Genomic DNA, 16,886 nt, shown 5'->3' on the forward strand with positions numbered 1-16,886 from the left:
AATTAAAATTCGAAAATTTTTTCTAAAGCCTCCAGGGGACTTCGTTTTCGCACGAAAAAATTTTATGTGCCCTTATTGCATCCGGACCCACAATTATATAATTATATTATAATAAGAAAATATTTCAACTACAAATTTAGGAATGTCCTCGGTCCTCATAACTATAAAGTATAGTTCTTGCACGAATAATATCGGAATGGTCCTCACAACTATACCAGTATAGTCGTAGCAACTATACTAGTATTTTCAACCGGGGAAAGAGAGCCCTTAAACGTGAAAAATACCCTTTATGTGCTATTTATTATCCCATAGGAAGTAAGAGGCCTGAAAATAATAATACTAAAAATATAAGTATGACCGGTTTTAATGTTTGGGTCTTTTCAATACGTGTCAACGTAAATCTCATTGGAAAATCATAAAGTAAAAAAGTTATGGAGATTTCTTACCTGACCTGCCATACAATACAGATAAGCGAGAAATATTCTGAGCGGTAACTTTGCAGAGTAACTTCTATGAGCCCATAAACGATGAGCTCCAGCCGTGACGCCATAGCCCGCTATAGTACCGTATAAGGAACCTTAAAGTAAAAATAAAATTCAAAAGCTGTACTCAAATGATTTAAGAAGATTTATTACATTATGAATCGAAGCAATCATTAAGTCGACAAAGATAATTTGATTGTAGAAAATTTTTTGGAAAACGATGGAATGTTTAATCGAGTAAACTTTTTCAAAGATTAAATGAGAAGTCAACAAATAATAATAATAATAACTCCTTCATTGATGATTTTTCAGTAATTTGGCAATTGCTGTATCTCAAAAACACGAGCGAGAGAAGACAAGTTTAAATAGTATCATTAGTATTTTGAATTTATGCACTGTTTAAAATGTTTGGAAATTTACAGCACTTCTACAACACACGGAAGTCACGGTAGTCACGGAATTTTTAGAATTCATCAAATTCACGGAATTCACGAAAATGATAGAATTTAAGGAATTCACGGAAATCAGGGAGTTCACGAAATTCAAGTAATTCATGAAAATCATGAAAATTGCAGAGTTCATGGAAATAAAAGAATTCACAAAATGTATAGAATTCACGGAACAAATGGCATTCAAGCAATTCATAGAATTCAAGGAATTCAAGGAGTTTCAGGAATTCATGGAATTGAAGGTATTCACGAATTCTCTGAACTCATGAAATTTAAGGAATTAACGGAATTTATGGAATTTGTGGAATTTATGGAATTGGTGGAATTCAAGGAATTTATTAAATTCATGGAATTTAAGGAATTTATGGAATTGATGGAATTCAAGGAATTTAGGGAATTCATGGAATTTAAGGAATTCACAGAATTCAAGGCATCCATTAATTCCATTAATTTCATGAATTGTATGAATTCCGTTTATTTCATGAATGCTGTTAATTTTTTTAATTACGAGAATTCCATGAATTACGCAAAGCCTATGAATTCCATGAATGTTGCGAATTACATGAATTTCGTGAAATCCATAAATTCCGTGTATTCCATGAATTTCTATAAAATCGCGTATTCCATGAATTCCATGAATTTGGTGAATTCCAATCATTCCGTACATTCAAAAATTTTGTGAATTCCATTAATTCCGTAAAGTTCATGCATCGCATGAATTACATAAATTTCTTGAGTCAATTACATTTTATGAATTCCTTAAATTCCGTGAATTCTGTAGATTCCGTAAATTGCTTGGATTTCTTGATTTCCATGAATTCTTTGAATTCCTTAATTTCTTCAATTTCGTGAATTCAATTAAATTCGTGAATTTCATAAATTCCTTGGACTCCGTGAATTCCCGGAATTCAGTGAATTTCGTAAATTCTGTGAATTCTTTGAATTCGATTAATTCCATAAATTCCGTGAATTCAATGAATACCGTGAATTTGTTGAATTTCTATAATTCCTGGAATTTGTTGAATTTTACGAACTCCTCAAACTTCTCGAATTATTTAGATTTTGTAAATTCCCTAAATGCTGTAAGTTCCTTGATTTCCGTGAATTGTGTGAATTGTTTGAATTCTTTAATCCATGAATTCCGTGAATTCCCTGAATTCTGTGAATTTTTTTAATTCTGCGAATTTTTTTAATTCTGCGAATTTTTTAATTATGTGTATTCCTTAAATTCTTTGAATTCCGTCAATTCGATGAATTCCGTAAATTCCTTCAATTCCATACATTTTTTAAATCTCGTGAATTTCGTTCATTACGATAATTCTATGAATTCCTTGAATTCCGTAAATTCCTTGAAATCCACGAATACCTTAAGCTCCATGAGTTCCTTAAATTCAATGAATTCACGCATTATATATACTATACATCAACTAAAGTGTTGGCTTCATGAGAAAATGTCTTTTTTTACTCGAACAAGTTTCCTGAAAATTTACTTACATTTTTTTTCATTATTTGCTTCGACGGGTGTCGAGATATCCAGTCGCAATGTATGGTAGCGTTACCTTACGTTTCGGAAATAAACTTTCGATACATGTAGTGTAAGTTTCCAAGATAAATTTTTAACCGTGCATATTTTGAAGTTTACGAAATTTGTAAAGCGAGATTTCAGTAAGATATAATTTTCTTGTTTTTTGGCCAAGAATTAATAAATAGAGTCCTTGAGTTCTCAAAATACTGAAGCAAAGCATTACTCATTTTTCTTTTTCAAAAAATTGGTTCATCATATTTTGTTCACTTATAAATTTCTAAATTTCTGAAGTTAGAAAATATTTTAAGTTTTGAAACGTTTTACCAGTCAAACGCGGAGGAATAATAGTTACTGTTAATCAGTTTAATTAAATGAATTCTGAACCCTTTTGTGCAGATAATTTTCTGATAACGTGTTTTCTTCACAGAAACTTCATCGATGGGAATTTTGCTTTCTTACGGAAAGGAACATTGTTTCGAGGGCTGCTTCTTCTCCGACCTTCGACACAAATGTAAGTACTCTTGACTTTTCCTGCTCAGCAATACGCTTTCATTCGTTGATCTAAAGGAAAGTATCTACTTTTTATCTTTTAATTCAAGACCATCTCAAGACCCCTTCAGACACTTCTTGAGATTTCTCAATTGATGCTGTAATTAGGGGTGATATCTTCAATAGGTATCGACAAAAAAGTATTTGCTATGACTTGGCGCTTTTCTTCTTCATACTAAAGAAGAATAGGGTAAAACCATCCTAGAGTAGATAGGAAAGAAATCAACAGAGTTTAACTGCATTCGTTTTTATAAATTGAGGCAGATTTCAGAATTTAAACTAACTTTCTGCAATCTAATACAAACAAACAAATTTCATTTAATTTCACTTTTTTAGGTGAATTTAATTATACTTTGTGTTATTTTCATTGTCACTTTATAACCCAAATTTGACAAGTGGTTGTTCTTATATTAGATGAGGGACAGTGTCGGCAGGCGAAACATGTATTGTTAAAATAAACAACATAAATAATCACGAACAGTAAACAAAATTTAGGAATTACCATATATGCAACGTTATTCTGTTGTGTATATCTATTTAAGTTATAAGGTTTAGCAATCTGTTGAAATTTATTTGTAATATGTTTCTCTGATAACGTTGATGAGTATTAATCTATTATTGTTTTATTTACCAATTGTGAATTTCTGTCCCAAAATTTAGGATCAAACAATCTAATTTCTCTTCTAACTAATAAGTTTATTCAACTTATGTTGCATTTATAATAACAAAATGAAGATATCTACCGGACCAAATAGGTTTTCGGTAACAATCTAAAACAAGTGTTTCTTCTATTCTGTTTAGAGAGATGTCCAACAAACGAATTTCTTTATGTTTCCCTTTTTAGTTAAATTAAATTATCCTTTGTGTTATTTTTATTATCACTTTATAAACTAACTTTAATCGATAGTTGTTCTTTAAAGTTAATGAGGTCAGGTTTCGACATACGCAACATGTCTTGTTGAAACAACAAAATAAATAATAAGGGCCACTAAACCTTACCAATTGTGAATTATTGTCCCAAAAAATTAAATTAGCCAATTTAATTGCTCTTTTAGCTAAAAAGTTAAGATAAGATTAAAAATTAAGATATCTACCGGACCATGTAGGTTTCTGGATAGCAATGTGAAACAATGTTTTTCTTCTTTTCTGTTTAAAAAAATAGTAAAAAAATAAATTGCATTATTCCATTCACCTGTCACAAATAGAAATCCCATTGTGACAGGGGAATTAAATTATACTTCGTATTATCTTCATTGTCGCCCTAACAACCGATTTTAACAGATGTTTGTTTTTTAAAACTGATAAGGTCCAGTCTCAGCAGATGAAACATATACTGTTCAAACAACAAAATAAATAACTACAGCCAGTGAACAACAAAAATTAATACAAATCCTAATTTACGATTTGTTTTGAATGATTACAATAAAGTCCATATACCACACAAACTTTCTGTTCATTTGTTTTTGGTGCCTTTCCTGTATCAAAACATTTAAAGCTATCTTTATTTAATGCAACAACTAATTTTAATTTAGTACTTTTTCTGACATTTTATTATTGCCTATTTGGGAGTTCATTGTAAAGAATTATCGTATAACTAACGTTATTATTTTGTGCTGATCTACTTAAGTTATTGGGTTTAGTTATCTGTTGAAATGTATTTGTAATATGTTTGTCTAATAATTTTGACGGATATTTATCTATTAGTGTATTCTTTACCAATTGTTAATTCTTTCCCCAAAATTTAGGATCAACCAATCTAATGGGTCTCTCAACTAAAGAGTTTATTCCACTTATTTCATATTTAAAATCAAAATATAAATTGGCAATGAAAATATCTACCGGACCATCTATATTTGTGATACCAATCTGAAGCAATTTTCCCTTCTATTGTGTTTAAGGAAATATACAACTAATAAATTTCATTTAATTTTCGTTTTCTAAGGTGAACTAAATTCTTTTTAGTGTTATTTCTATTGTCAGTCTATAAAACAACTTTAACAGATAGTTATTTTTCAAAACTGATAAGTTGTATTTTCGACAGACGAAAAATGTATTGTTAAAATAATTAAAAAAATAAAACGGCCAGTAAACAAAAAAAAATTAAACTCAATCCCATTCTACCATTTGTTTAAATGTTCACAATCAATATTATATATAACACCAACCTTTTGTCCCTTTTATATTGGTTCCTTTCATGTTCCTTTACTTGCTTCTTCTCTCTTTGCTTCATACAAAAACTAATATAAATTCGTATAATTGCAGACATTTATTATTTTCTATTTTAGGTGTTCAATTTAAGAAATTGCCACATATATAACGTTAATCTACTATGCTCATCTATTTGAGTTATAAGTTTTACTCATCTTTTCGAATCCTTTTGTAATATGTTTTTCTAATAATCTTGATGGGTAATTCTTATCTATTAGTTTATTGTTTATCAATTGTGATTCCTATCCAAAAATCTAGGATTAGCCAATCAAATTTGTTTCCAGACTCGAGAGTTATTTAGACGTATTATGTATTTATGAACACAAAATGAATTGAAATGAAGATATCTACCGGACCATGTAGTTTTTGATACCAATTAAAACCAAGTTTTCCTTCTATTCTGCTTAAAGAAATAGCCACAAAATAAGTTTAATTAAAATTCCCTTTTGTAAGGTGAATTAAATTCCACCTTATGTTATTTTTTTGGGCACTTTCTAAAATTTTTTGACAGATTGCTGTTTTTTAAAATTAATGACCTCTAGTGTCGACAGATACTATACATATATTGTAAACTCTTTGTTTATTTGTATTGGTTTCTTTCTTGTATCAAAACATTTAAACCTCTCTTTGCTGGATGAAAAAACAAATTTAATATAATTTTTTTCAAATATATTTATAATTGTCCTTTTTGGGTGCTTAATGTGAGGAATAACCATAATGTAACGTTATCTTGTTGTACTTATTTATTTAAGTAATTAGGTTTAGTAATCTGTTCAAATCTATTTGTAATAGGTAGGTTTTTGAACACTAATAAGGACCAATATCTACAGGTGAAACATTTAGTGTTAAAACAACTTAATAAATAATCAAGGCTATTAAACAAAAACAAAATTAACATCAAGCTTAATTCACCATTTGTTTGAATGTTCACAATCAACGTCACATATACCAGTAACTGTATGTCCCTTTTTTTTGTTCCTTTCTTGTATCAAGACAATCAAAGTTATCTTTGTTCCATACGAATGATAATGTAAATTCGTATTGTTTCAGACATTAGTTTTTTCTTTGTAGGTGCTCAGTGTGAGAAATTGTTATTTTACTGTGCTGATCTATTTGAGTTGCTAGTTGTACTAACCTCTTCAAATCTATTTGTAATGTGTTTTTTTTAAGAATCCTGATAATTGTTTCTTATCTATAAGAGTATTCTCTACAAATTGTTAGTTTCTGCCCCAAAATATAGAATCAGCCAATGGGATTTTTTTCTCAATTCTGGAGTTTACTCTTTTTATTTTGTAATTAAAGGCACAATATAAATGGAAATGAAGATATCTACCGGACCATAAACCAACTTTGACAGATGGTTCTACAAAAATGATAGGGTCCAATCTAAACAGACAAAACATGTGCTGTTAAAATAACACAATAAATAATCACGACCAGTAAACAAAAAAAATTAACATCAATAATTATTTACTTTTCTTTTAATGTTTACGGAACTCCAGATAAAGATTTGTTTGTGAGTCCATACACGGCGTATGAACTGATGTCGACCAGAGCAAAGGCGAGATCAAGAGTGCTATTTGAATTTAGAATTTAGGAGCACTTTGCTCCCTGTGTGGAGTGGCCTCGCATTTTCCTAAAACGCAACCAGCATTTCAAAAGGTGGCTTTAAAATTTCACGAATCTCGAGGTGGATTCGCATATATTCATATCGCTTCGCACGTACCACGCGCCATATGTATTCTCACATTCGCCTTGCTCGGAAAACCCCAGATGTCTATTTCAAATCAAGTGCAGGATAAAAGCTCGAAAATGAAAGCAATAAACGTGACGAAAAGATAATATACCGAATTTATTGTGATTTCATTCGTAAGCTTCATTTGCTGAGCTCCCTTTTAGGGAATAGTGATTTGCGCTTTACCCGTTAAACGTGTACACAATTTGAATCATTTCTACTTTTAACCATTAACGCTTTGGGAAATTTCGCTTTTTTTAAACAAATTTTATTTAAATAAAATAAATTTTTTCAACTTCCATTGTGAATAAGGCCTGTCCAGAAAGTTTCCGACCTTGTGGTTTACTAGGATCAAGCGCTATTTCTGACCAATGATGATGATATCTCTTTCAAAGTGCTCCCTTTCGGAAGCCGCAACGTTTTTCCGGCTTTCCGCAAGTCCCTGCTTTACCACAAATTGTTAAATAGGTTTCTCATCATTTATAAACTTAAGGCTATATTCTTTCTCAATAATAACGATGGTTTCCACAAATAAATAGCCAAGATTTTGGCAAAAATGCACACAAACTCCTTATTGAGTACGTTCCGTCATCCAAAAACTTTACGCGTACATTGTTATACAATTACGGCAATGCATACACTAGTCGAATAAAGATTTACAGGTTCATGTAGTTTATAAGGGGACCTCACAGATTTTTCTAATAAATGGTGAGTGCCTGTTTTTGACAATAGCATAACCAGGTAACAAGATAGAGCACAAGATCGGATACTTTCAGGATAAACTTCGTAGTTTCTTGATCACGACGGCAAATTTAGGTGATGAGTCAATTTTTTTTCGCTCTCTCTTCTCGTTTTCTGAGGATGTTCTCCGGTTTTTAGTCCTCCTCTCTTCCAATTCTGTGGTTCTTTGCTCGTAGTTGTTGGCACAAAGCCAGTGGTCGAAAGTTGAAACACGACATGAATATGTACCCTTCGGTAATTAAGGGAACGTCGATTTGACCTCGATCGATTTTCGATAATCGTCAGAACAGTAATTGCCACCTCGCCATGGCTCATTCGAAATGGCTGAAGGTCGTTTGCACCATTACTGATAAGTACTACTATGGTGAACATTTGTCATCTTATCTATAATTAGGTAATGGACAGAATCACAACTTTTCTCTCCATGCACAAAATAATAGCAAATCTTTGTAAACGTTGTTGAAATGTGTCTGGGAAAATAATGCACCGGCTCCTAAAAGTTTAATTTGATAAACAATTGAACTATTGCATTTATGTTGAAAAAAATAATTTCCAAACTAAAATATTAACATACATAAAAGTTCTTTCAAGCCGTAAGTCAAACGAATTTGGTTTAAAATAACCAATTTCTGATATTATTAAAACGCTAACATATTCCCTGATACTGTTTAAACATTGTTAACATTCTTTCAAATTTATTTATTTTTTAATAACAATAACACTTTTAGAAGAAAAGAAATTACATAACACAGCAACCAATTGTTTAAGATTGTGAATATTCTTTCGGACCTAAATTTTTTGTTTAAAATAACGAATTTCTGATTTTTTAACGCAAATATTTACCCTACTAGTGTTCAAATCTTGTAAACATTCTTTAAAATTGAGTTACTTTTTTTTGACAATAGTACTTTAAAAGAAAAACACTAATTTGACATAGAAAACCATTGATTAGGATTGTAATTTTTTTACCTAAATCTTTTGTTTCAAATTAATGATTCCCTGTGAAAATTGTCAGCATAATCTAAAATTGTGCATCATCTTCGAAGTCTATATCCATTTCCGGTAAAAAACACGAGCATGATCTGGAAATGCTAAATTTAATAACTGAATGATAATTTAAAGAATAATGAGAATCTTAAAAATCTTATGATTTTTAAGTTAAAGATAACAAATTTTGATTTGAAAAAACATGGCATAAAATTGTTGAAGATTATAAATTTTACTTTAAAACTAAAGCGTTCCTTTAAAATAACCAATTTCATTAGAAAAACATTAATATAACCTAAAATTTTAAAGCTTTTTTGAGATCTATACGGATTTCCGGTAGAAGCCTGAGCATAACCTAAAATTCTTGAAATTTTGTTATCCTCTTTAATATCAATGGATTGTTGAAGAAAAGTATCGATTTCCGGTATAAAAGGTCGTCAAAACTAAAAATACTGAATTGAACACATCTTAATAATAATTTAATAATTTCCTTTAATAATTTAATAAAAAAGTGATGAAAATTTTAAATGTTCTTTGAGAGCTATATTTTTCTTTTGCTTATAATAACTGATTTCTCGTGAGAAATTTCAACATAACCTCAAATTGTTCAAAAATAGTACATCTCCGAAGAAATCTATGTTGAGATTTTCGATGGAAACGGCTAACCTAAATTTCCGATATAAAAAAACTAATAATCGAAATTTTTAAAAGATTCTTAATCTCGTTAAAATGATTAAACATTTTTAGTTTGAAAATATAAATTTTGAATGTAAAATTTTAACGTAACCTAGAATTGTTAGGAAATCATGAATCTTTTTTTATATCTAGTGATTTTTTGGTAAAAATGTCAATTTTCGGCGAAAAACATTAACACAATCCGAAACTGTCTAATTTTGTAAAAGAAATTTCTTTAAGGAAAAAAGTTGGATTTAAATCTAATAATTTTTCTTCAAAAATACGAATCTTAGGCGAAACTTGCTAACATAACCTAAAGTTGTTAAAAAAATTGTAAATATTTTTTGAGATCTAATTATTTGTTATTAAAAATATTCATTATTTCCGACAGTAACACTAACGAGAAGAGGAATTTGTTAAAAATTTCAAATCTTCTCCGGAATATAATGATTTTTCCTAAACTATGAATGTTTGTTGGAAACCGTTAACAGAACATAAAATGCTAACTTCCGGTAAAAAACGATAAGAAAATCAAAAAACATGAATTGTTAAAACAAATAGTTCTTCGGAATCTAATTATTTTTGATTAAAAGACCCTTTTTCTAATGTAAAACGCTAATGTAAAGGAAAATAGCCTAACCTAAAATTGTTCGAAATTCAAAGTCTCATTTGAAATCTTCTGATTTGATATGAAAATTTAAAAAAAAATGATTTCTAGTGAAAATCACTCAAATAAAATATGTATAAAATTGCAAAAATTTAATAGAAAATTGGAAAGTTTGAAATTAACCGCAAAAGAGTATTTAAAAAGCACAAACTTTTTTCAATTTGCATAAAGTTTTTCCTGATTTTTCTAATTAAAAGGTAAAATTTGTAGTTTTAATTTTCAAATTTTCAAATTTAAGATACATTCTTTTGAAAGAAATTTAATTATCGACCCTCTGAGAAATTCTCTGGTTGAGAAAAAAAGTGATGAAAAGTAGTAAAAAACGAAGCGAAGACAGCGATAGGAAAGGAGATGTAATAAGAAGAATATTGAATATAAATAGGGGGTGTCATGGGAGGTGAGTAGGATTTATTCCACATGGAAAACTGAAAAAGGGTAATGTACTTGGCAAAATAAAACCCAATAAAAAGCAGATACTTATACCAATTTATAATTTTTTACAAGAACCCTGATATATTTAATAAATAATGCACTGGAAACAGGATTCCGTTCTCAGAACCGTTTTATTGGATACCAGACTACATTATGCGCGCGCTGTAGCGCGCGCTTAATTTATTTTCATTGAAATAAGAGGAATAAATAATATCTAATATGGTGTCATCGTAAATTGCATTTTATTTTTATTTTACATTAGAAAATAATAAAAATCTTATAATATATTTTGACTTCTATATTCCCTATTCTATTTTAATCTTACTTACTATATAAATTTAATTTTATATATTCAAAATTTTTTTTTCATAAAATCATTTTATCTATGAGATTTTTTATTTTGTTCATCTTCCTTCTTATGTATTTTAAATTTTTTCTTTTAAATACACTTTATTTCTTATTTTTTTGTTTTTTATTATTCGTCGATTATCTTATATCTTTTTGTTTCTGGCTCCCCTTTTTTCTGGATTTTTGGGTCATTTGTCCATTATATAATTGAACTCAAAAATATTATTTATGAAATTTAAATTTTGAAATTATGAAAAATTATCAAATTACAATATTAAAGTTGTATGATTTTCTAAAAAATTTTAATAATTAATTCGGGAATTATTAACAAAAATTCTAATTTTAAAGAAATTTATATTATTATCAGAGATGCTTAAAATCAATCCATGTAGATATATTTTTCACAAAACGTGTAAGCAAACAGAAATCTCTCAATCAATTTAACTTTTGAAATAATAAAAAATAATCAATGTATTTTCAGATAAGATGTAAAATAAATTGCAAATTTCCTCTTATAATTATATTTGTCTTTAAGAAAATATATATTAAAAAGAATTAATATGTTTTCATTTTACCTTCTTTAAGCATTTATCAGTGGAACTTAAGTTTTATATTCATTAACTCAGGCCTTAACCAAAATAAACTAATTTTACAAATTAAAAAAAATGTCCATAAACTTTCATTTTTTAAACAAAAATAATGCTTATTAGTCAAGAAGAATTTTAATTATACAATTGAAAAAATAGTAATTTTTATAAACAAAATACAAATTTTGTATAAAGTTTAAAAAAATATAATAAAAATTGGTAAGAAATTAAGTTTAACCTATTTTAGAAATATAAAACAATGTTCTTTATTATATTCCAAATACATTTTTTTATACAAATGTTTGAAAATCCCATAAAATTCTTTGAAAATATGAATAATATTGAAAAGTTTATAATTTTTTAATATTTAAAAATTCTTTTTAAAATTAATTTCCAAAAACATGTTTGTGCTTCCCTATCAATTTTTATATAAACATATTTTTTTCAATCTTTTGAACATTTAAACAAAGCATATAATATGTTTGTCAAGAATCTTAAAAAATTTCCTATTATTTTTAAATTGTTTCTCTTCATAAATAGTTCTTAATTTTTTAAATATTTTTAAATATATCTTAAATTTATTCTAATTTGTTCGAAATTAATAATTGATTAAACATTTTTGCAATTTTATAATGAAATGTAATTTTCTATCAATTTAAATATTCTTTTAATTTTTTTTTTAATAATTTATTTTGTTAGAATTATTAATTTTTTGTTTCATTTAATTTTTTCTTTTGAAAATGATAAATATTAATTTTTAAATCACAACAAAATAATTTATTGTGTTGAGAATTTTAATGTTCTTTTTAAAACTCTTTGTTATTTCATGAAAATAATTATTTTTGAACTACAAATGAAATGATTTTTTATGCTTTATGTTTTGTTTTCAAATAAAATTTATTTTTAGAAATTAATATTACTATTTTGAAAATTACAATTTCTTAATAAAAATTAATACATTTTGATTTAACAATACATGTTTTTAATGCAGTTTCTTGATTCTGCATTTTACCGTATATTTTTATTATTTGTTGGTTCAAAAGCTTTGTTCATTTGAACTTGAAATTTTATTTTTAAAATACATTTTTATACCTTATTATTTTTTAATAAAGAATAATGATTTCCATTCCTTGACAATACTAGCAGTTTAGAAATCGTAATTTTCTTCAAGTCTTTTGTAGAAACTTACATAGGCTTTTTATGATAATGATTATTTTAAGCCAATTGGTTAATTTTCAAAAAAAAAAAAATTTTAATAATTTTTGTTTCAGATTGATTACCAATCAAAATATTTTACGGTTTTTAATTTTAAAATTGTGCTTTTTTAAATTTTAATCTCAAATCATTTATTTCGAGATTCTTGAAATGCAAAATAAAATTGTTCAACTTTTAACGTGTTGAATTACAAATGAGACAATTTTAACTTCTTGAAAAAGAAATTCTTCAGATTTTAAAATTTCAGTTGGAAGGCTTTGAATTTCGAAAGCTTTTATTTTAAATTTTTCTTAAATTTTAAATTATACAATTTATAAGCTCTCATTTATAAATGATACAAGAGCTCAATTCATTTTCATTCTATTCGAAATATTGTCGTTTTTTCAAAATTTTACCTACCTAAAATATTTCGAATTGGAGCGTATTCGAAGTTTAGTTAATATCACATGTTCAATCAGTGCTCCCAACTTTGGGAACATTTTTAACTGCGCTTGCGTCAAGCCGGTACGCCCGGATTGGTTACTGCTGCCGCGCTGTTTTTGAATAGTATAAATATTCAAATTTAATATTTATAATAAATAATGATTAGAAAATGCACAAATAGTAATTTCTTAATCGCAAAGTAATATTTAGAGTGACAGACAAAAAAGAATTTGATTTTCATTAAAAAGACGTTATGAATTCTGAGTCCAAAGGAGTAAAACATTTTTTTCATGAATTTGAATTATTTCGTCTCTGTCAAGTTTCCAAATGAATTTTTGTATTCCTAACAAAATTACTTCAATGAAAATTACTAAGATTAACAAAAATATTGTTTTTTCTTAAGTCAGAATTATTAACGTCTTTCGCAATAAAATCACATTGTTTTTGCGCCTGTCACTCAATAATTCTATTTTCGGATTAAAAAATTACTTTCACTGCATTTCCCAATCATTATTTATCATAAATATTACATTTGACTATTTTCATAATTTAAAATGCGCGCGCCAAGAGTAACCAATCGGATTGTAAGCGCAGCGCAAGCGCAATTGAAAAAGTTCTTGAAATTAGAAGCATTGCGTTCAATTAAATAATTATTATCGTTCGCCCAAACCACACGAATGTATTTTAGCAACTTTATTTTTCATAATTATACTTCTTGCTACACGGAAAAACTTATAATTTCCCTTTATTTCATAAAAGAAACTAGACCAAATAGAACCTAATGCCCATGGTGGATAAATTTGCTGTGCTTTTGATGTCATAGCAGCCAAAGTTTTTTTTTAACATTATCAAAAAATTTGAAGGATCTCTCAAATTATAAAAAGTAAGAAAACTTTTAAAAATCAATTTTTCTTTTTATTTTATTGGTAGTCTCGTCTGGCCCAGATCTGGGACTGGTCCGCAAACCAAACCATACATTTTTCTAGGTATCACTAAGCCAATTTTTTCACTATTTTCGAGAACCTATCAGGGTTTCCAAACTTATACAAAATAATAAATTAACACTATTAAAAATAAATTTTTTTTCTCATTGTCTTGACAGTCTAGTCTGATCCAGAACTGGAACTGGTCAGCAGTCCATAACATTACAATTTGTAAGTGTCAATCAGCCAAGTTTTTTTTAACATTTTAGAAAAATTAAGAAAAAATATTTTCTTGGTAGCCTAGTCTGGCCCAGATCTGGGACTGGTCAACAATCCATAACATAATAACTTCTAATGACTTTTTTCATAAAACTAAAAATTACCAGAGTTATTGCATTTAAAAAATTCGAAAAAACGCACAAAGACGAACATTTTAAGCTACTTTTGAACTACTTCAAAATACAAACTGTTTTCCACCAACATTTTCAGAAGAGATTGCAGAATCTATTGGAACGTGGAAGAATTCTTTTACAAGCGGAGAAGTTTAATTAGTTTTGAATCGTTTAAAACAAACGATTATTTAAACAATAAAAAAATGTTTTCTACAATCGAACAATTTTTTAGCGTAAAGCATACTTTGTAACAAAAATTTTAATAACTCAATTATTGAATTTCAATGAACCGTTCGCGAGTAATCCATTTTTGAAAAAAAATGATTAAGAACTTTGATTGTCAATAACTTTAAAAAAAATTAAATTGTTACCAAAATATGTTAGGGGAGTTATTTTGATATAAAAACGAATCGAAAACTGTATAAGTTGATTGAAAATAAAACTATCGATTAAAAAGTGGCACAATAGAGATATTTTGACCCAGATACTTGATAAGAATGTGTTCTTTGAAGCCGAAGGAGCTTTAACAAAAGAGAATTCACAATCACCAAATTACTGTTGTCGATGCTTTGACCTTTAGTGTTGAAAAGTCTGTACAAAAAGACCCGGACGGGCAGATTTTTTTACTGGGTAATTACGACCTGAACTTACTGAATATCCACGTCCACAATTTAGCCTCAGAAGCTCTTGTTATGAGAGCATAAAAAGCTAAGATATGTAGAACTGAAAGCCCGAATATATTCAACCAAATGAGAGGCTGTTTTGCATCTTCAGGTGGCAGATCTTCTACTTCAGCAGGAGCCTCTGATATTTCAAGTCTCTTCTTCACCGGCAGCTCAAGTTGGGTGATTGTGCAAGAGACCATCTGAAAGGGAAACATGAATATATTATTCCAAATATAGACATCATCTTCACTAAAGAAAATGGATCAATAGAGTCTGAGCCATAAATAGAACTTTTCACTTCTTCAGAAAGAACCCGTGTGGAAATAACCCCATTTGGCCCTATTACAAGTCGGGCACTAATCGGGGGCTAGTCGGGTTATTAATTTTGACAAAGTACCCAGTCGGGGACTAATCGGGGACTAGTTGGGCTTTTTGTTCACTGACTTCCGTGCGGGTAATCTTCAGTCCCTGGTCGGGAGCTAGTGGGGCTCTGGTCGGGTTATTCTTATATTGGATTTGTCGGCGAGGTTTTATCAAATGAGGTAATATCTAAAAAAGCGTAATTATTTTTTGATTCTAAAACACTAAGAATATATTTAACAATAATTTTACACCGTTTTTTGGAGAAAAGAATTATTAATTTGAAATTCATCTCAAATATAGTTAATAAATAATTATTAAGTTTATAATTTTGTACGAAAACCAACTTTTTATAAAAACACCGATCAAAATCTTCAAAGAGACGTAATCTTATTTTTTTGTAGTGTTTTTTAGAAAATTGCGAATTTCTAGGAACCTTTATAAATACCTTTGTATGGAATTTTAAGAAAATCCATATTGGAAAAAATATATATAGATGTAGGTGAAAAGTCTGCCGAAAGTCATGAGACTCTAGATTTTTACAGATGCTTATTTTTAAATTGATCTGAAAGGTTTTCAATATGTATATAAAGTCTAATCCTTCATGTAGTTGAAATTGGAAAGAGAACAAGTTTTTGATTAATTAGCGAAGAGCAGTATCCTAGTAGTAAACTATTAAGCACGGTATAGTTCAGATTTCGCTACCACCTTCATTTGAGTCTTGCGGTTCTGGACTGGTAGCTTTAAAGAAAATCCGCAAGGGCGCGACGGCCGCCTCTCGCGCAACAGAAATGACGTGTTGAGTGTTGACAGCAGTCCACACGTAAATAAGCATAATTACCTGGAGTAGTGACTACCGTGACCAGCATGGCGGTTCCTTCAGAGCGAAGATTTTCCATTGCTGCGTTCCAGCTGAAGTTTTTTTTAAAATTAATATTCCACAAATTTTCGGGAATTTTAGTATTTTGACAAACTTTTAGGGGATGTTTCACAAGTTTTTGGGGAGTTTGGTTAATATTCCACGCGGACGTATTATCATATGATCCCAACTAGTACCCGATCAGGCCCCGACTAGGATAAGTCGGGTCACCTGACTAGCCCCCGACTTTAAGTGGGGTCGAATGGTCGGGAACCAGACTAGTTCCCCATTTGAATTTCTACACGGGAATTGGATGAGAATTCTATAATTCCAGATGTTCAAGGACAGGTCACTTTACCAAATAAACCATTTGAATTTAATGCGCGCAAATAAATCTCTCCAAGCTTTTGATTTAAATATTCAGTACAGAATTTAGTTTCCCTGGAGAAAATTGTCAAGACATCATAAGTAACAAATGTGTGAGATCAAGAAAACTGATTTCCTGTATGAAAACGAAGAAAATATGACCATTTTATATGAACAGTTTCTGTCTAAAAAAAATTATTTTTTGGTAAATTTTTGCATTGTGATTCAAGATTGTAACCTCACTAATAGTGTTTAAAGCCGACAACTTTCAACTTTCTATTTACAATTAATCATTAAC

General features: G+C 28.8%; 1 protein-coding gene across 1 annotated transcript in view; it reads right to left on the reverse strand.

Annotated features, from left to right (window-relative positions):
* Positions 1 to 16,886, reverse strand: part of LOC117177801 (acyl-CoA Delta(11) desaturase-like) — a 144,855-nt gene that overhangs the window by 45,663 nt on the left and 82,306 nt on the right. Inside the window, exons 2-3 of the mRNA XM_033368737.1 lie at positions 14,990 to 15,203; positions 447 to 577 (exon numbers count right to left, since the gene is read on the reverse strand). Coding sequence (XP_033224628.1) covers positions 447 to 577; positions 14,990 to 15,203 — 345 coding nt within the window. The remainder of the gene's footprint in view (positions 1 to 446; positions 578 to 14,989; positions 15,204 to 16,886) is intronic.

This window comes from Belonocnema kinseyi, chromosome 8 (genome assembly GCF_010883055.1).
Source record: "Belonocnema kinseyi isolate 2016_QV_RU_SX_M_011 chromosome 8, B_treatae_v1, whole genome shotgun sequence".
NCBI lineage: Eukaryota > Metazoa > Arthropoda > Insecta > Hymenoptera > Cynipidae > Belonocnema > Belonocnema kinseyi.